This window comes from Saccopteryx leptura, chromosome 8 (assembly GCF_036850995.1).
Source record: "Saccopteryx leptura isolate mSacLep1 chromosome 8, mSacLep1_pri_phased_curated, whole genome shotgun sequence".
NCBI lineage: Eukaryota > Metazoa > Chordata > Mammalia > Chiroptera > Emballonuridae > Saccopteryx > Saccopteryx leptura.
The window spans coordinates 45120103-45140704 of record NC_089510.1 but is presented as its reverse complement, the minus strand read 5'-3'; the positions used below and the strand labels follow the sequence as shown (position 1 = coordinate 45140704).

At 37.5% G+C, this 20602-nt stretch overlaps 1 protein-coding gene across 3 annotated transcripts in view; it reads left to right on the top strand.

The window, feature by feature from the left end:
* LSAMP (limbic system associated membrane protein) overlaps window positions 1-20602 on the top strand; it is an 820035-nt gene that overhangs the window by 550494 nt on the left and 248939 nt on the right. For all 3 annotated transcript variants that reach the window (XM_066346890.1, XM_066346889.1, XM_066346892.1), the window contains exon 3: window positions 6583-6708. In XM_066346890.1, coding sequence (XP_066202987.1) covers window positions 6583-6708 — 126 coding nt within the window. The remainder of the gene's footprint in view (window positions 1-6582; window positions 6709-20602) is intronic.

The following is a 20602-nucleotide window of genomic DNA, read 5'->3' as shown; positions in this document are numbered from 1 at the left end:
CAACGGAAGAAATCACAAAACAAAGATAAAGAAACATAAAACTTTGGCAAAAAAATATTTTGAAATTAAGAAGTTAAGAATAAATTTGGGAAATTTTATATAACATGACAACAAAAGGTCAATTCTTTATGATATAAGGAACTCATATTAATCAAGAGAAAAACAAAATAATCCAAATAAATTGAAGACATCACTGAAGCTGAATAGATTAAAAAACATCAAATACATGGAATTACATTTGTGAAAATATAATAAATCACACTAATATCCTATGAATAAAAATTGTTAGGCAATACTCCAAAAATTAAACAACCTCCCCAAAATGAAAACACCACAGAACACTATGATGACCCAAGAATTCATGAATTATGTGTACATAAATCTGTATTACAGTGATCTTGAAATATGACTTATATTTGCTGGGACAATTAAGAGTATCATATTAAACACTACTTCCTAAGTGGTAATCCTTATTGAGAATTAAAACATAGCAAACAATACTATTTGGAACCACTTTTTTAAGAGTGAATTAATCTAGAGGAACAGTTAAGTTTGGGATATCTGTAACCTTTGGTTTTAGTCCTGGCTTTATAATTTCTTAGCTATGTGGCTTTTATTCATTTTGTCCCCTGTGTCTATATCTATAATATGGCAATAATGATAACAATACTTTTTCTTTTCCAGAATCTGTATAAAAATTTTATGAGGTAATAGAATAAAACCTCTGAATTGCTACTTTAATGTTATATTATCAATGATGGTATAAATGTATACTCCATGAAATACTACAAAAAAATAGAAAGAAACTATTAAATCATTAAACTAAAAAAACGTTTGTATACGACTCCTTATAGGGCCTGACCAGGCAGTGGTGCAGTGGATAGAGCATCAGACTTGGATGCAGAGGACCCAGGTTTGAAACCCTGAGGTCACCAGCATGAGCATGAGCACATCTGGTTTGAGCAAAGCTCTCCAGCTTGGACCCAAGGTTGCTAGCTTGAGCAAGAGGTCACTCGATCTGCTGTAGACCCCTGGTCAAGGCACGTATGAGAAAGCAATCAATGAACAACTAAGGTGCCACAACAAAAATTGATGTTTCTCATCTCTCTCCCTTCCTATCTGTCTGTTTCTCTCTGTTCCTTTCTCTGTCTCTTTGTCTCTATCACACACACACACACACACACACACACACACACACACGACTCTTTATGGGGAAAAAAAAGTAAAAACCCTGAAAAATCGATAATTGAGGAAGTTGGGCACCAGGTTTGTCTTGTTTCCTATGTTTCTAAAATACAAACATTTCTTTACACCATGGTTAATTTTTTTTCTTAAGGGTCAAAAAAATTGATAGTGAAATACATGACCAGAGGGGTAGCTAAGGAAATATTGATACAAGCTGTGTTTTTTTCCTTGTGTAGAATAAAAACTTTCTCTTTTCTGACAGAAATTCAATGAATTGGCTTCCTTTGTCTCAGAAAAGAGTTGGGGAGCAAATTTCATTAAGTTTTTTTGTTTGTTTGTTTGTTTGTTTAAACACTCTGTGAGTACCATGTTCCAAATACCATGTTGTATAAGATTCAGTGGTCAAGAAAACAAAGGACTTCCTGTCTGTCTGTTTCAGTTTAGGGACAGGCATAGGTAAATAATCCAGCAATTAAGATTCAGTACCATGGGGGAGAAATACAGGGCACAGTGATGAGAACGCAGAAGGGCTACTTCTCCCAGTATGGAGTCAGAAGGGGAGGGAAGCTGGGGTGGGGAACAACAGGACAGTTTTCCTGGAAAAAGCTGACAACTAAAACCTGAAGGAGGAAAGAGGCTAACCACATAAAGAGCTGAAAGAAGACTATTCCACATAAGAAAAAAAAGAAAAGAATGTTAAATGTCTGGGAGGAAACAAGGATAGTTTATTACAGGGACCAAAAGTTGTTTGATCTGATTGGATGATGCAGTGCAAACAGATTAAGAAGCAAGGCTAGAGAGAGAAGCAGGGCCAATAATGAATGACCTATTAAGCCATATTAAGAAATTTGAATTTTATCTTCAGGGCAATAAGATTAATCAGGAGATATTATACTCACATTTGCGTTTAGGGGGAAAAACATCTTATTGCTATGTGTTACCTGGATGAAAATGAGCTTGAAGAGAAGAAGGCTAGAGTCAAAGAAACCAGCTGTGAGGCTCTTGCAAAAGTTTAGGGGAAAAAAGAAATGTTGATGGCTGGAAAAGGATAGTGGAATAGGGATTGAGCATAATGAATGAATCTGAAGATTTGTTAGCCATAGAATTTAGGGATCCACTTTTTATTGACAGTAAAGGAGAGAGAGAACCATCAAGAGAGATAAATTCCTTTTCTGTTTGTTTGTTTGTTTGTTTGAACAGCTGTTTACATGATGACATTATTTAATGAGCTAGCAAGTGTTCTATGAGGAGGAAGATGGTGAGTATGTGGAATCTTGGGAATCTGTGAGGTATTTGAAAAAGATGTAGTGTAGTCAAAAAGAAAACTCAGTATAAAGTCATGAGAAAAAGCTGGGCTACAAATACTGATTTAAGAATCATCACTAAATGGCTTAATGCTTCTGAAGCTAAGGAGTAGATGAGGACACTCACAGTGAATGATAGGAATAAAGAAAAAGATGATCAAACCCTTAGAAATACAGATATTGAAAGAACAGGACAAGATAAGCCCAAGAGTCAAACTGGGAAAGCTGGCTAGAGGGCTTGGTGGAAAGCAGTTGAGTTTGGTGACCTAGAAAGTAAGGAAAGAATGGAGGAAAGAGGTTATGATCAACAAAGTTATACGCTTAGAGAAAAATAGAATAATAACAAATATGTTTCATTGGGCCTAAAGACAATATGGTTCAAACAAATTGGTGAGCTTTCTGAGAGCAGGTTCTTTAGAGGTTAATGAGGGTCTCCAGATTGCCCTGAAGGTTGAAGTGGGAGTGGGAGATGAAGATGCAGTCTAGACAATTTCTCCAAGAAATTTGGAGAGAGGTTGAAAGTTAGTGGGAGGGCAACATAAGATTTGCAGAAGGATTTTCTTCTAGAGCTAAAGAACTACATCATTTATAAATATTTATGGGAAGAAGCTGGTACAAAGTATACAGTAAAGTAGGAAGATAAATAATGAAGTGAAACCCATTGATAGTGACCCAATGAAGATGTGACACAATGTCAACATGATTACATTTCTAACTATTCAAAAAAAAATTTTGTATCTTTGGTATCTGAGATTCTGGACCTTAGTATATTCTTTTTTTTTTTTTTTTTTTCCTGAAGCTGGAAACGGGGAGAGACAGTCAGACAGACTCCCGCATGCACCCGACCGGGATCCACCCGGCACGCCCACCAGGGGTGATGCTCTGCCCACCAGGGGGCGATGCTCTGCCCCTCTGGTGCGTCGCTCTGCCGCGACCAGAGCCACTCTAGCGCCTGGGGCAGAGGCCAAGGAGCCATCCCCAGCGCCCGGGCCATCCTTGCTCCAGTGGAGCCTTGGCTGCGGGAGGGGAAGAGAGAGACAGAGAGGAAGGAGGGGGGGTGGAGAAGCAAACGGGTGCTTCTCCTATGTGCCCTGGCCGGGAATCGAACCCGGATCCCCCACACGCCAGGCCGACGCTCTACCGCTGAGCCAACTGGCCAGGGCCAGTATATTCTTTAATTAGAAGAAACAATAAAGTTTGGTGGCCAAAACATAGCCATGCATTCAATTATTCTCTATTGGATTCCCAATTATATCTCTACTTGTCTCTGTGCCATTGAGCAAGTGACTTGACTTGCATGCCATGTATAAAATTGAAGTCCTTAGTGTATATTCTTCTCATAGAAGAGAGGTAATATGAGTAAATTGTATCATAGGTAATAACTCTGTGAGATCTTGACCATTGGAGATATTTTTTGTTCTATAAATTTGAGTGTTTTTATATTAGCAATATAGAGTCTCCCCCTCCCCAACTCTACTTTTTTAAAATATATATATCAGAAATCATTTTTATTTTCTCTACACTGGGTCCTTTATAATTCAGAATTAACTACAACTTGACTAACATGAGCTCTTATTATTACTATATAGATTTCTATTACAGTTTTTAGATTGTTGAGAAAGGCTTCTAGGATAACTAAATCTTGTTTCATCATAGATATATATCCTATTGTAGTTTTTTGGAGATGTTCAGAAACTTGGCTTATGCAGTTGGGAGAGAAATTGCAAATATTGAATAACGAAACAGTTGGACATTCATTAGCTCTGAGCTCTAAGCCTTGCTGCAGTTATTTTTTTTTTTTTTTAACAGAGACAGAGAGAGAGTCAGAGAGAGGGATAGATAGGGACAGACAGACAGGAACGGAGAGAGAGATTAGAAGCATCAATCATCAGTTTTTTGTTGCAACACCTTAGTTGTTCACTGATTGCTTTCTCATATGTGCCTTGACTGCGGGCTTTCAGCAGACCGAGTAACCCCTTGCTCGAGCCAGCGACCTTGGGACCAAGCTGGTCAGCTTTGCTCAAACCAGATGAGCCCATGCTTAAGCTGGCAACCTCAAGGTCTTGAACCTGGGTCCTCTGCATCCCAGTCCGACACTCTATCCACTGTGCCACCACTTGGTCAGGCCTTGCCGCAGTTCTTGATGGGATCACTCTTGACCAGCCATTATTTCTCTCTGTGCTCCCTGTTCTTTTCTTTCAAATGTGTGTAACCTTTATGTCCTCATTGTAAAAGTCTGGAAGAATATATTGCAAGTCAGTGTATGAATATAAGAAAATAGCCCTTAACCCCAATAGATAAAAGGAGAAATAGAAAATCTAAAAATAGAAATTACTAAATAATGAGAATCAGCTACATCCTGTTTCTGCCATTGAGTTTGATTTGTAATCACTGGTTTCTACCCAGAGGCCATATAAGATGTCATTGTGAGAGGAGTATTAAGATAATGAGAATTCTCATCCCACTTCCTCCTTGTGACACCCTGATCTGGTCAGTTGCCCAAGTGCCATCAATGTCTTCTAACAGGGATCTATGGGGATTATATATTTGTCAGGCAGCTGCCTCTACAAAGAGAAAATGTTCTGTTTTATTTTCCACTACACAGAGTTCCTAATGGGCAGAAAGAGTGAGATAAAGTAAGATTCTTGAACTCTTTCATGCTTTCTTGGAAGACAACTTCTTCCCTCTCCTCCACACATACTTTCTCAGGGACAGCATAAACAACTAAGAGTAAAAAAGAAAATCACAGTCAAACCATAACCTCTGCTATTTGTAATCAGTGCATAACCTCTGTGATGAAATTTTTGAGTAATTCACTTTCCACTTGAGCCTACCAATGCGAGGTCTAATGTTGCCGCCCGGAACACTAATGAAGGAAATCAGACGGCAGTACAACTAGCCTTTGGGGACTCATTCCTCACATCACCAAAAAGTAATTCTCGTCATTTTCAGCCATCTGGTAGCCTGGATTATGAAGATGAACTTTTACTCAAGAAGTGCTTAAGTGCGTGGGCCCTGGAGTCTGCCTAGAGTCAGATCAATTTTCTGCTTCTCACCTAACCCCCTCTGTACCTCAGTTTCCCACCTATAAATGAAATCCTCATAGGATGTTATTTCCTTATTATAAGGAGTTATTAAGATAATATTTGCAAAGTACTCTACATCAGGTCTTATGTATAGTAAATAATTAAAGTTAGCTATTATTAAATTGTTAGTAGTAGTGGTAATGATAATTATTAGAAATAATATATATATATTTTTAATATCTACCTATCTGTGACACAGGCATTATTAATTCAATATTTAAGCTCTAAGGCAGTGATTTTCAACCTTTTTTTTTCATGGCACAAACACACACTAATTACTAAGGTCAATGCCCCTGACTAAATACAACCATTTTCATCTTATGGCACAAATAAATAAGTTACTAAAGAAGAAGAGGTCAGGGCCCCTTTTTCTTTAGTAATTAGTTTATGAGTGCATGAGAAACAAAGGTTGGAAATCACTGCTCTAAGGTACATTATCTGGCCTGCTGTACACCAAGATGAGATTTAGAGACTTTCTATTGCAGTGATTGACCGATGTTTTCCTCATGTGGCTAGATTAGAAGTACCCAGGTTTTACTGCATATTAATAACACCACTATGCAGTCTTATACTAAATAACACTTTATTCCTGACATTTGAAGGACAGAGGAGGTTATATATTCATTTTATATACATAATAAAATAAATATAGGTAATAGTAATAAGAAAAATTTGTTCTTTCTATGTATACATGACCATGATCTGTAATATCCAAAAAATATTCTAATCAGAAAAGAGCTGAAAGATTTTCATCATACTACTCTGTGAACTTCCTATAGCACTTGGCCATAGTAGGGAGAATCTCACCTTAAAAATAAGACTCATGCTTTTTATCTGCTCACTAAGTCTCTAAGAAAGTCCTAAAGCACTCTGCCTTCTTAACCCCCTAATTCAGAGGGTTACGTCAACACTTAGTTCAAATTTGCCACTTCCAGTTACCTGGACCAATGCTGCAAACCTGTTTTAACTGACATCTTTACACATTTCATTTGCTTTTATCCTTCCAGTTCCACCAAAGATCTCCAACATCTCCTCGGATGTCACTGTGAATGAGGGCAGCAATGTGACCCTGGTCTGCATGGCCAATGGCCGTCCTGAACCTGTTATCACCTGGAGACACCTTACACCAACTGGTAAGCAACCCTCCCATCTCCAAAATGCCACACACTATTTAAGAATTCCTCACACTTCTGAGATTACAACACTAATAAAAATGTGACATAGAATTTAGTTAGGGTTCTCCCTGGTCTTTACTAATGTGTTCATCTCTATAAAGTCTACAACCATGGTATAAATATATTTATTTTATTTTATTTTCAATAGAACACTCCCCCAAGGCAACAAATATAGAAACATTAAATACCTTAAATTACTTCATATTATGACTAAAACATATGCCAGTTTGGTACTTGAGAGTCTTGGGACAATGTTTTGTATGGATTAAATTTATATACTTTGTGTGTTTTTTTCTTTCTTTCTTTCTTTCTTTTTTTGCTTTGTTTTTAACTATAGTTTCCTAATATGCAACACTTTATGAAGAAATTTTTAAGAACAATACAAAATTGTGATTTCTAGTGTTCCGTCCTTGGCAACTGGCTCAGTGGAGGAGCATTGGGCATGGACTAAGCTGCCTGAGCTCAGCTGGATCCCCACCTATTGGTCCTAAGTCAGTGAAAGTTACAGACAGTTGTACTAGGAATGTCTTCTGCATTCCTTCCTTCTTTTTTTCACCACCATCACCATAACTGAGATCCGAGGTCCTGCTGCTGTATTTATATATTTTACCACATTGTTAAGGCTTTAACTATATGCATAGTCCTCTACTCTACAAATTCTATTTACTTGTATGCAAAACCATTCCTTTGCAAAATGACACATTCTTTGCAGAATGGAGCCCGCTGTTTAAGTTTTCTGGAAAAAGGAGGTATGGATCAATTAGCCTTATAAAATGTCATTTATTTTAGTAGATAACCACCAACTTTAACCGATTTATATCTGATAACTCTCTTAAAATTTTCTTATATAAGAATCTAGAGATTTAATTTACAGCAATTTTTAGTTTAGAAGGAACACCATGAAAAGTTGTTGTGTGAAGCTGGACTTATAATGGAAGCTATTCTGAGATATTTCTAAAAGGTCAAGGTAGTATCTGGTTATAGTATATTTTAAAAATACTCTTTGTGGTGTGAGAATATTGGCCTCCATTTTTATGTTGGCCCTCAAATTAATTTATCAAGTAAAGTTTGGACCAATCTATGGAGTGATCTTTTATTAAGGCAGCTATTCTTATTAGAGGCTTCTACTTTAGTGAGAATATGTTACTCAATACCTTGATACTGTTAATGCATGCAACAGGTCATTTATTTATAATATATAAAAATAACAAATGAGGCAGTTATTTGGGAGATCCAGCTCATTTCCTCTCAGATCCATTTTATACCTCACATGGGAAAAGATATAAATGGAGAATAACTTGAAGTGTGAACCTCTGGATATCACATACCTTTCCCCCGAATTAAATGAAACCACAGAGCACATTCTACTTGGATGAAATTATATTATTCCCCAATCTCACACCACCAACAATTTTCCAAGTAGAATTGCTTTTACTGAATGACAATTTGGGATAAAAACTATTGGCCCACATTTAAAATGTTGTTAAAGATCTCCTCTAAAATCTTTTAATTTAATTTGTTGTAATGTTTTAAGAGATCATTAATATTATTATATACTTTCCTTTGCAAGTACCCTTTGAGGAAATTCCTCTTTGCTCTCAATATTTCTATTGTCCTCTTTCTAAGCAGTGGTTTATTTTTTCATAAATGAACTCAGTGAATTTTTATTAACGATCATGAGTCCTTCATTATATAGACTGTTATAAAATGAAGAGCCAAATTTATGGCCCATCTATAAAATAATATAGGAAATCATGTAAAAATTACATGTTAACAATATGGATTTTAATCAAACTATATTAGATTTTATGGCATCAAATTCCTATTTTCTTACCATTATTGTCATTCTGTCTTACTTTCTATAATTAATTTAAATGTGTATGTAAAATACACTATTTACAATCTCTTAATTTTTGTGAAAAATATTATAAAGAAGAGAGAAAGGAAGGAAGATAGATTATATTCAAATTTTAATTAAGTAATGAACTGCATTAATACAAAATACTTTATTTCTTTTGGTACACTAATTCCTAATAAATGTTTTTTCTCAGACAAAATTGCTATTGGCAACCTGAACCTAAAGATATATGTATTTTTTTTACCCCTTGAGTTCAGAAAAATAATTAGATAGAACCAGACTTATAAGGCCTGCCCAAATTTGGTCTAGGAGTTTAAATCTTCATGGTTAATTCTGTAAACTTTTTAATGATAATAAACATGTGATTTGAACCCTGAATAACTTGGTTATCCATAATGGCTTAAGTCAATGAAGGCCATAGGTCTGGCCGGATCTTCCACAGTAAAGGCAAAATTTTCATACACTCAGAAAACCTCAAAATCAACTAGAAAAATTGGTGTCTTCATAAGGCTTCTCAATTGACAGGTCAGGGGTCCGCAAACTACAGTTTTGAGCCAAATTCAGCTTGCTCCGCATCTGTACATCATGTAAGCTAAGAATGTTTTAAACAGTTGAGGTGAAAAATCAGAAGTATAATTTTATTTTTGTTATGGAAAAATATATGACATTCAAATTTCATTGCCGCAAAGTAAAGTTTTATTGAAACACAATCATGCTCTTTATCATTTATATATTGTCTATGACTGCTTTTGCTCAAAAACAGCAGAATTGAATAGTTGCAACAAAGGTGGCTTAGCCTGCAGAGCCTAAAGTATTTTGTTTGTTTTTAGCTGAGAGGAGGAAAGATAATGAGGCAGACTTCCACATGTGCCCCAACCAGGATCCACCCGGCAACCCCATCTCGGCCAATGCTTAAGTACTGAGATATTTTTAGTGCCTGATGCTGACATGCTCAGATCAACCAAGCTATGCTCAATGCCCAGGGCCATGCTCGAATCAATGAGCCACTGGCTTCAGGAGAGTAAGAAGGAGAGAGAGGAGGGGAGAAGCATATGGTTCCTTCTGTGTGCCCTGACTGGGAATTGAACTGAGGACATCTATATGCCAGTTCAATGCCCTATCCACTGAACCACTGACCAGTGGCCCTAAACAGTATAGTTTACAGAACCCTGTTGAAGCCTATGGCTTGAAGCATAGGGCAAGAATTTTGTGTACTCATTGGACCCCATAGAGCTTTGGAGATATCATCCATTAAGTTGCTAAGGACATCTCAAGGGAAAGGACTTTATTCTTCTGTAATCTCTATCTAGGCCTTCCCTGTAGGTCAAATTCTATCTGGCACATGCAAAAGTAGCTCCTAGCTGCATTCACAGGCTCAAGAGCAAACTTCAATTCTCCCTTACAATGGGTATTAACTTCTAAGCCTACTGTTTCATCTCTTTCACATCTGACCTAAATAAGCATCTCCCTGATTAAAATCATATTCCTGGTGACAGGAGAAAGAATCTGCCTTTACTGGTCTTCTATAAAGAAATATAGGATTTTTATTTCTTACTGTCATTTTTTGTTTTAGTGGGTCCTTTTCCTTTTTTTTCAAAATTTCAAAATGGAATGATCCTTTTCAGACTATAGTACAAAAGCCTTTCTTGGAGGCACCCAAAAAAAGAGGCTGTGCTCCTTGTGTGACAGCAAAGCTACCTGCAACCATGGCCTTGTGAAAAAAAAAATCCAGCTAGCTTTGTTCAATTATTAATTGTGCCTTCAACAGTACAGAGTGTGACTGCCTTGCAGAGGAAATGTAACTGTAATTAGCTCGACCCTACAGGGACATCAAGCCCTCAAATGGGAAGATTCCATGCAGGGATCAGAAGTACCTGATTACCTGTCATTTGATGACATGGAAGGGGAAAGGAAGAGAGTGCAAAGTGTATTTTGATGAGTAGCAAACTATTTATTACCTCTCAATTCCATTATTATTTGTTAAATTTTAGGTTGAGTCATTTTGTTTCTCTTTCTTTTGACACCTAAAAATTTTTTTTTCATGTATACTGCAAAAGGTTTTAAAGAGGGACATTAGAAGAATGGTGAGTCTTTCATAAATATAAAATCAAACCGTGTACCTGACTTAAATGGAAGAGAGTAATGCATTCTGTGGTTGTTTTTCTTGTATGTCTGATTTCTTAATTTTTCTCTCTTCTTCAGATAGTCTATATAGTCAAAGTGATGTGTTATATATGCAGTTGTTAAATGTGACCTATTTTCTCCCTTAATGAAGTTAGACTTTCATAATCCTGTAACACCCAGAGGGCAATTGCACCGCAACATGTATTTTCTATGGAGTGTTTGATCTCCCTTCTGTGAGTGGTGCTACTCCCATCTTCATTTAACTTTGTTTCTAAGTCCTCCTTCTCACAATCCAGAGCCAGTCCCTTTCACAAGTATGCCTCATGCAGTGTCAGTATTGCTCAGGGTTACAGGAAGTTTTTATTCATTTAATTTCTATGAAGATTTTTATAACCCCAGTAGCTTTCTGTACCAGAAGAAAGAAAGAAAGAAAGAAAGAAAGAAAGAAAGAAAGAAAGAAAGAAAGAAAGAAAGAAAGAAAGAAGGAAGGAAGGAAGGAAGGAAGGAAGGAAGGAAGGAAGGAAGGAAGGAAGGAAGGAAGGAAGGAAGGAAGGAAGGAGTAAAAGAGAAAAGGAAGGAGGGAAGGAAGGAAGGGAGGAAGGAAGGGAGGAAGGAAGGAAGGAAGGAAGGAAGGAAGGAAGGAAGGAAGGAAGGAAGGAAGGAAGGAAGGAAGGAAGGAAAGAAGGGAGGAAAGAAAGGGAAAAAAAGAAAAACACATTGACAATGTTAGCTGTTTAGGCTGACAACAACTTGGTGCTATACATTTCTCCTGTCCAAGCCAGAAGCGAAATTTGATATCATCAACACAAAATGTAGAAATCTCACTTAAGAAGAATTTTGTATTTTGATGGGGTGAGTAGGGAGCTAAAAGGATTCTGAAGAGTCTGAAATTTCATTTATTTATTTTTTTTTTATTTTTCCGAAGCTGGAAACGGGGAGGCAGTCAGACAGACTCCCGCATGCACCCAACCGGGATCCACCCAGCATGGCCACCAGGGGGCAATGCTCTGCCCATCTGGGGCACCACTCTATTGCAACCAGAGCCATTCTAGCACCTGAGGCAGAGGCGATGGAGCCATCCTCAGCGCCCGGGCCAACTTTGCTCCAATGGAGCCTTGGCTGCAGGAGGGGAAGAGAGAGACAGAGAGGAAGGAGAGGGGGAGGGGTGGAGAAGCAGATGGGCGCTTCTCCTGTGTGCCCTGGCTGGGAATCGAACCCGGGACTCCTGCACGCCAGGCCAACACTCTACCACTGAGCCAACTGGCCAGGGCCTTGAAATTTCATTCCTTATTGGATTTTGGGTTTTAATCAGTTGGTCAGACATTTCCTTTTAATTCATTTCTACATTTGAATCGTTGCCTGACGGTACTCTTAAACTCCATTAATGCTTTAACCCCATCTCTCTTCTAATTTTATAACTCACCCAATTATTATTATTTCTATCCCAGACTCTGCCCTGCTCTGCTTAGAAGAAATATATAAGGTTAAAATAAACTCATTTATTAAAGTTGAATTTCAGAAATATGTGTTATAAGTAACTATTGATATTATCTGCTCTTTTTAGTTAATGTGTTAGAATTAGTATGACTTCACACTTAATACAGAGAGTATGTGATCTACAGTTTAAGTTTCAGAAAATTCTTTCTCTGAGATATTTCTTGTGTGGACCTTCCAAAAGCTTCTCTGAGTCAATCCTGGTAATATATGGATGTGCAAGAATCAAACCTGAATGCTTTGCAAATAAAGGCTCTTGACCATATGGTAAAAATTTAAATAATGGTTCGACCTATTCTATTCATTGCTTTTATTTATTATTTGTATTTTTATTTTTAATATTCCATTTCCCTGTAAAAACAGAAAAAAATGTTGTTTTCTTTGTCTTACTTGTATATTGTTTTTAAAATATGTCATCCATTTTACAGAGTTATATTCAGATTAACCTTGATCTCCATCTCATAATTTATTCTTTAGCAAGAGATACTTATAGAAATGCTCACTCTTTAAAAGGACAAAATGAAGAGCAAGACAGACATGGTTCCTGCACAAATGGAGCTTATAGTTCAAAAAGAAAGCAGAGCATTAAACTAATAATTGCGTGGATAACCACTTAATTAGATTTATACAGTATAAAGGAAAATTATAGCATTCAATAAAGCCGTAAAACAGGGCCATAGAGTAAAATTTGCAAGCCTGCAAAGCTCCACTGAGAAGAACTTATTCTGAGACCTCAAGAATGCACAGACCTGGCCAAGAAAATAGGGGAAGAAAGAGTATTCCAGGCAGAGAAGGGGCATATATAATAATGCATTTAAGAATCCAGGTATCATCTTTATGTGAAACCATGATGTTAATGTTGAGTTGTGCTACATTTAGCACACATTATTTTTTTCTATTTTTTAATATTCCTGTTTTTTTTTTCATTTCAAAGAGCAGAAAAAATAGGTGAATAAAATTCTTGTTTTATATATATAAATATCTTACTTTTATATACTGGTTTTAAGTCTACAAAGCTGTATAGCCTAGTATTTATACTTTCCCAGTAGAGCAGACATATAGACAGTTATTTGTGTGTATGAGTATATTCAATTTAGATCAGAAACATTCTTCCCCACACAGATGATTTCAAAATAGCTTAATCAAGCCAACATAAACTCCTTTCCAGTAACCCTATTATTAAGGCAAATAGGTAACTTAGAAAATGAATGCTATACAGTTTAACCACATGATTACTGGCATCCAAGCCTTAAAAATCCTGGACAATGCCCTGGCTGGATAGCTCCACTGGTTGGAGTATTGTCCTGGAGCACAGAGGTTCAGGGTCCATAAAGGAGCAGCTTGATGTTCCTGTCTCTCTCTTTCCATGCCTCTTTATAAACAAACAAACAAACAATCCAGGACAAGCCTCACAATAACCAGCACTGTCAACCTTTAAGCCATTGGAGGATCTCCATAACTAGATGCACTTACATTCTGACGAGTGTTGAACAAATGCCCTAGCACTCACTCTTAGCCAACCCACATCTCTCATCAAATTCCCAGAATACTTTTTCTGAAGAGGAATGAGTCACTCTAGATGTGTCCTTGAAGGACTAGCTTGGACTTGAGTGCTCCAGGGCATTTTGGAATCTTGAGTAGAGAGGAGAAATAGCTCAATCACAAACTTTGTATGTGACCTAGTAGAACATGAGTCCATATCTCTTGGCATCTCATCACTTCCAAATATTTCTACCATGATTCCAAATAGTATGTATTTTCTCATAGATAAAATAGACTTAAACATAGATTCTTCATCCAAGGTTTTCATGAGAATTAAAAGAGAATATGTAAGCAAAGTTCTAAGTACAGTATTAGATATGACTGATATTCTTATTTTATTATTTATTTTAATTATATTTATCCATATATCAACTTCCTGTAATGATAATTTGGGGGGAGACTAATAATTTGATCGAAAACAACCTCAATGCCATCTTTATCCAACTCTAGCTTCCATTTTAATGCAGCAACCAGGGAGATTTTTTAAATGTTCTTATCAAGACAAGTTTTACTATTTGATAGTTTATATTGCCTCACATCTCAACATACGCAGTCAATGTACTCTTTTTCAAAAGGGCATGACAACAATGTCTTGTCAAGGAGAAATTTTCTAGCATAGCTCACTCATGAATTTATGCTTCTCTTAGGAAACAGTTTATACCAAGTCTGGCTATGTAACCACAAATATTTATGTAGGTTGGAAGATACTGGGATATATGAATAGCCTACCACAAAGGAACATGTAGGTAAGTCCCACAATATACACAGTATTCACCAAATATTGTTAGTTTTTTCTTATATTTTAATTTCTCTGTTTCACCCTAGAGATTCAGAGATGATTCAGAGAATAATAAAAGTAATTATGGTTTTAAGAAGATTGAGAGGGTGTGGTTGGGGGAGGTAGAGGAAGATAAAGGAGGGATGAATGGTGACAGATGGAGACTTTACTTAGGGCACAGATGACATGTCGTAGAATTGTGCATCTGAAGTTTCTATAATTTTAACCAGTATCACCCCCAATAAATTCAATAAAAAGGAAAAAAACAGAAGTAAAGTTGATCCCTGCCTATCAAGCTTGAACCATGATCAACAAAATTGTCCATCACCTTGGAACTTTATAGAAATGCAGCATATTGAGCTGCATTCGACCCACTAAATCAAAATCTGCATTTTATCAAGATTCCCAGGATTGTATGCACTTTAAACTTTGACAAATCCTGGACTATTAGAGGTGAAGAGACTTGCAGAGAAAGCTGTTTTGCCTGAAGTATAGAAATTAAAGAAAGACCTTTCCCTACTTTTCTACCAATTAGTATCCCTAAACTTCATCCCCACCTCTCTTCCCTCCAAATGCATTTCTACCAAGAAAAAAAAATCAGAACCATACAATAGGGAGGAGTGGGGTTAAACTACTGTGCCCTCGCTTGTGTACTGTATATCGCTTGGAAAGGAGAGCATCTAATACTTTACTATGTCAGATGATGCTGGTAAATATAAATATTTCAGGAAAACTTAGCCTAGTGTATGAAGAAATACTGTCTGAAGGACAGCAACTACTTTTCTCATCATCAAAATAATATGTGCCCTTCCTGCCCTACCCAACTGCTTTGAGGATCAAATAAGATAATGAATATGAAAGTAGTTTTAAAAGTATAAAGTTTTTTTTTTGTTTTATTTATTTATTTTTTTACATTTGTGGAGCTACAAATGTAAGGAATTAACAGGAAGAGTAACTTGGTAGAGAGAATACAAAATTTAGAGTCAAGGAGCCTGGGTTTGAGTCAGTTCTCCACAGTTTACTTTATTTGGGATTTGAGGTAAGTCATTTCAGTTCTCAAATTTCCATATGTAAAATATGAATATAATACTTGCTTACCTACCAGGATTCCTATGTTCTTATGAAATAACATGTATAAAAGTGATTTATTAGTGATAAGGCATTATTCAGGTGCTACTTGTTATTATTATTATCTTAGATTCGGCAATGCAAAATACGGACTTAAATTACAATAGTTGTTTTGGTTTGATAGGAGAAAGGACTGACTACAAAACTATAAAACATTACATTTGACCAAAATAGGTGATAAAGCATTGGTTTTCAGATTGTGGTTTCTGAAACAGCAACATCAGTATCACTTAGGAACTTGCTAGTAATGCCAGTTATCAGACCCCCCACATCAGACCTACATAAATCAGAAACTCTAGGCTGAATGATTTGTAGTTTAGTAAGCCCTTAAGGTTTCTAATACTTATTAAACTTAGAGAACCCTTGGCCCTGGCCGGTTGGCTCAGCAGTAGAGCGTCGGCCTGGCGTGCGGGGGACCCGGGTTTGATTCCCGGCCAGGGCACATAGGAGAAGTGCCCATCTGCTTCTCCACCCCTCCCCCTCTCCTTCCTCTCTATCTCTCTCTTCCCCTCCCGCAGCCGAGGCTCCATTGGAGCAAGGATGGCCCGGGCGCTGGGGATGGCTCTGTGGCCTCTGCCTCAGGCTCTAGAATGGCTCTGGATGCAACAGAGCGACGCCCGGGAGGGGCAGAACATTGCCCCCTGGTGGGCATGCCGGGTGGATTCCAGTCGGGCGCATGCGGGAGTCTGTCTGACTGCCTCCCCGTTTCCAGCTTCGGAAAAATGAAAAAAAAAAAAAAAAAAACTTAGAGAACGCTTGTGATAAAGAAAACATATCCTTTTGAGGGAGAATTATGTGCTCTTTTTACCAATCATGAGTATGGAAACATTTGAGATTCTTTCTGTGTAATAATAATAAACCAATAAGAAAATTTTTGATGACCTGGAGTGTGTGTGTGTGTGTGTGTGTGTGTGTTTATGTGTGTGTGTTTGGTGTGTTTAAAACCATTTGGTATATAAATGCACTACCACATTTCTATGGTTAGATTTTCTGTCACTTTAAATGAGGAGGTTCAGAAGTAACAACTGCACAGAAATTCCCACTTTGTCTTTTTTCCATCTACAGGCTAATAATGGTTGAGGCTAACATATCACTTAAAATGTGCAAAGATTTCTGAAATCCTTATCCTTCTCTAGGCGTATTCATTTTCAAGTCTCCCAGGAGACTGAGGCTGCCTTTAATTCTAATAAAACAGGAAACCTCAATAGCGAACTCAAATGGGGTCGCATTGTCCACAGAAGACATGCAAATCAAGGTGTCCCATGTCACGTAAACATTTGTGAGAAGCAGACTCCTTTGCAAAAACTACTTTGCAATTTCTTTTATGTGTCATCACCTATCTTCATTTTATTAATGAAATCAGATATTTTTCTCAAGTTGTTCAACAATTCAAACGCCCAGAAGGCTCTGTGAAGTCACATGATTGTTAAATGTGTCTGCTGTTAACTAATGTGTTAAAATCTGATGAAGGGAAGAAAATGGAAAAAAGAACTTTTAATATTTAGTTGGCAAATATCAATGCAAATCAGATCTAATTCTTCAAGTTATTCTAGTAATAAAAACTGAAATGTCAGTCTCTGAATGACATCAGTCTCCCTTTCTTTCTTTCTTTCTTTCTTTCTTTCTTTCTTTCTTTCTTTCTTTCTTTCTTTCTTTCTTTCTTTCTTTCTTCCTTTCTTTCGTTTTGGCCTGATCACTGCAGTTTTGTGCCACTCTGGCTGTGGAAAGACAGTGGTTGAAAGTCTTCAAAAGGCAATCCAGGAGACATTTTGCATTTTGAAAAATTTCTAGCATCCCAGTAAAAACCATCATGACAAAATTCCTTCAAATCACAACATAATATAAATTTCAGAATTGTACCTTGAAACAAAAGTCATCCAAGTATAACATGATATTGAGAACATGGCTGCCCATGAGTTATGGTTACTTGCTATGGACACAGAAGTGGACAATTCTTTGGATAGCTGGAATCTGGACAGCTTAGCTTAGGAGCCATCTGAGAAAAGACAGGTAAATCCCCCTTGTTCCTTGAGGAAAAAAGCAATAGACATCTTCTATATTTTCGCAAAGTAATTAATTGTGATAACTATGCTGATTATACCTGTAATGTCTTCTATAAGATCATATATTTAAAAATAATTAAATAAGCCTGCTATTTTTTTTTAATCATCACTACAGTATATTAGTCCACTTGGACTATCATATCAAAATACCATAGACTGGGGTCTTAACCAGCAGACATTTATTTTCTCACCATTCTGGATTCTAGACAACCATTATAAGAGAATAACAAGATCAGGTTCTGGTGAGAGCTTTCTTCCTGGCTTTTGACAGCCAGTATCTCACTGTGTGCCCCCAGTCCTTTTCTTTGTGCACACACATAGAGAGAGTGGAAGCAAATTCTCCAGGCTTTCTTCTTAAAATGCATTAGTCGAACTTTGAGAGCTATACCCTCATGACCTCTTTTAAACCTTAATTATTTCCTAAGGCCTATCTCCAGATACCAACACATTTGAATTAGGGCTTAAACATATGAATTTGGGGTGTGGGGACACAAATCAATCCATAGCCTGTAGCAGGGGTCCCCAAACTACGGCCCGCGGGCTGCATGTGGCCCCCTGAGGCCATTTATCCGGCCCACGCCGCACTTCCAGAGGGGGCACCTCTTTCATTGGTGGTCAGTGAGAGGAGCATAGTTCCCATTGAAATACTGGTCAGTTTGTTGATTTAAATTTACTTGTTCTTTATTTTAAATAGTGTATTTGTTTCCGTTTTTTTTGTTTTGTTTTGTTTTGGTTTTTTTTTGCTTTAAAATAAGATATGTGCTGTGCTCGCTTCGGCAGCACATATACTAAAATAAGATATGTGCAGTGTGCATAGGGATTTGTTCATAGCTTGTTTTATAGTCCGGCCCTCCAACGGTCTGAGGGACAGTGAACTGCCCCCCTGTGTAAAAAGTTTGGGGACCCTTGGCCTGTAGTATTTGCTCTCAGGATGCTGTTCACCTGGACTCCCAGCTCCTCTGTCTTCTGAGTTCCTGAGGCAGAGACCTACAATGGCTCTGTTCTCACATTTCTTTAGGATTGGATATATCCTACAGTTAAATCCTCTTTAAAGTCAGGATATATATAGCCAAATGATGAACAACATTACCACTCTATCACTTGCTCCTCTCCCTGAGTCTGAATGTCCTGTCAGTAGAGGATATACCAGGTATCTTCTCCATAATGCCAAAAAACCAGTAGGAGACCCAAAGCATGTCCCATTCCTTTATTTCTAGAACATACCCAGGCCAGGCAGAAAGACTAATTTGTTTTATAAAAGTGTGAGTAGCTATAGCTTTCTACCACTGAAAGTTCTGTTACTGATTGTGGCTGGAGGAGATAATTCCCCGGGAGCATGTCAGCACTCGGAGGTCTCCACAACAGGCTGACTCAGCTGCTTGGGTGTCGGAGTGCGTCAGAGCTTCTGCTAAGTCTAGTAGGCAATGTTGCTAAGCCTTTAAGTATTTAAAGGTCTGTTTCTTGTGATTCTGCCAAGGAAGTGTCTGGCAGCAGCAGTCATCTCTAATCTCATTCTATCGTGCTCCATAAGGGTGGGTGATTGGTGACTGGAGGAAGTGCCATGCCCAGCCTATAAACACCACATCCTGCTCCTGATCTGATCCTAAATAGAGTCTTCTTATGGAGATAGACTAAGAGTTGTTTTGGCAGATCCAGAACATCCTTTTTTTTTTTTTATCTCAGCTTCTTAAGGTCATACCTTTCTGGGTTCAAATAGATTCTTTGTATCCACTGAAATAGCAAGAGAGAGGCTGGCTCCCTTTCTTTGGGGCTTCTTATATGACAGAAAACCATGAAGTTTAGACAACACAAGTTATTCAGGTCTTTTTTTAACACATGTACCATTACTATTACTATTATTGTGACTACTGCCATCACCAGTAACAACCTCACTGTTATCAACTGCTGTTGTTAATGACAGAGTGCCTGCTCCATGTCAGTCATGTCCAAGGGATTTAGCATTTTGAACTGCTGATTTTTATAAGAGCTACTTGTCAGTCTGATTCCACAGATTTCCAAAATTCATTCTCAACCCAAGTCCAGAGTTCTATAGACAAGTTCTTAGGAATTAAGAACTGGGCTTGAGACTATTGCCAAGGGACATTTCTGGCATTAATCAGGGACAGCAAGATCTACAAGGTATTAGTAGGGTTTCTATATGAATTGTCGCCTTGTTGGCCTTTTATGGGAAACCAGCCAAACATACAACAAATAATGCCAAGATTTTATATATCTGTATATATACATTTGCATATATGTACATATTTGTTTCTATTGTTTGTATAAATTTGATATTATTGGACCCTTTAGGTTTTTAAAAATAAATATTTCAATACATTGTGACTTCTCAGTTTGTATCAATAATAAACTAAGGTAGAAAGCTACATTCCTGAGACCCAGTTATAGTCATAAGTCACAGTGGGATTCTTTTCAGTAATGTTTGTCAAATGTTTTTGTTATCTGTGCTTTGAAAATGTATTTATGTCTTTCTAAGGCTGCCACACCATATCATCACATGCATGGAGGCTTAAAACAACAGAAATTTATTTCCTCAGAGTTCTGGAGACCAGAGTCCAAAATGAAGGTGTCAGCAAGGCCATACCCCGTCCAAAGGCTGGAGGGTAGGACCCTTCGTTGCCTCTTCCAGCTTTTGGTGGCTCCAGGCATTTCTTGGCTTGTGCTTCCTAACCGCAGCCTCTGCTTGGGTTCTCACATGGTCTCCGCCTCTTCTATTTATCTCATAAGGGCATCAGTCTCTGGTTCCACCTCAAATCCAGGATGATCTCATCTCCACACCCCTAAATGAAATACCTCTGCAAAGATCCTTTTTTCAAATAAGGTCACCTTTGCTGGTTCTGGGGGTTA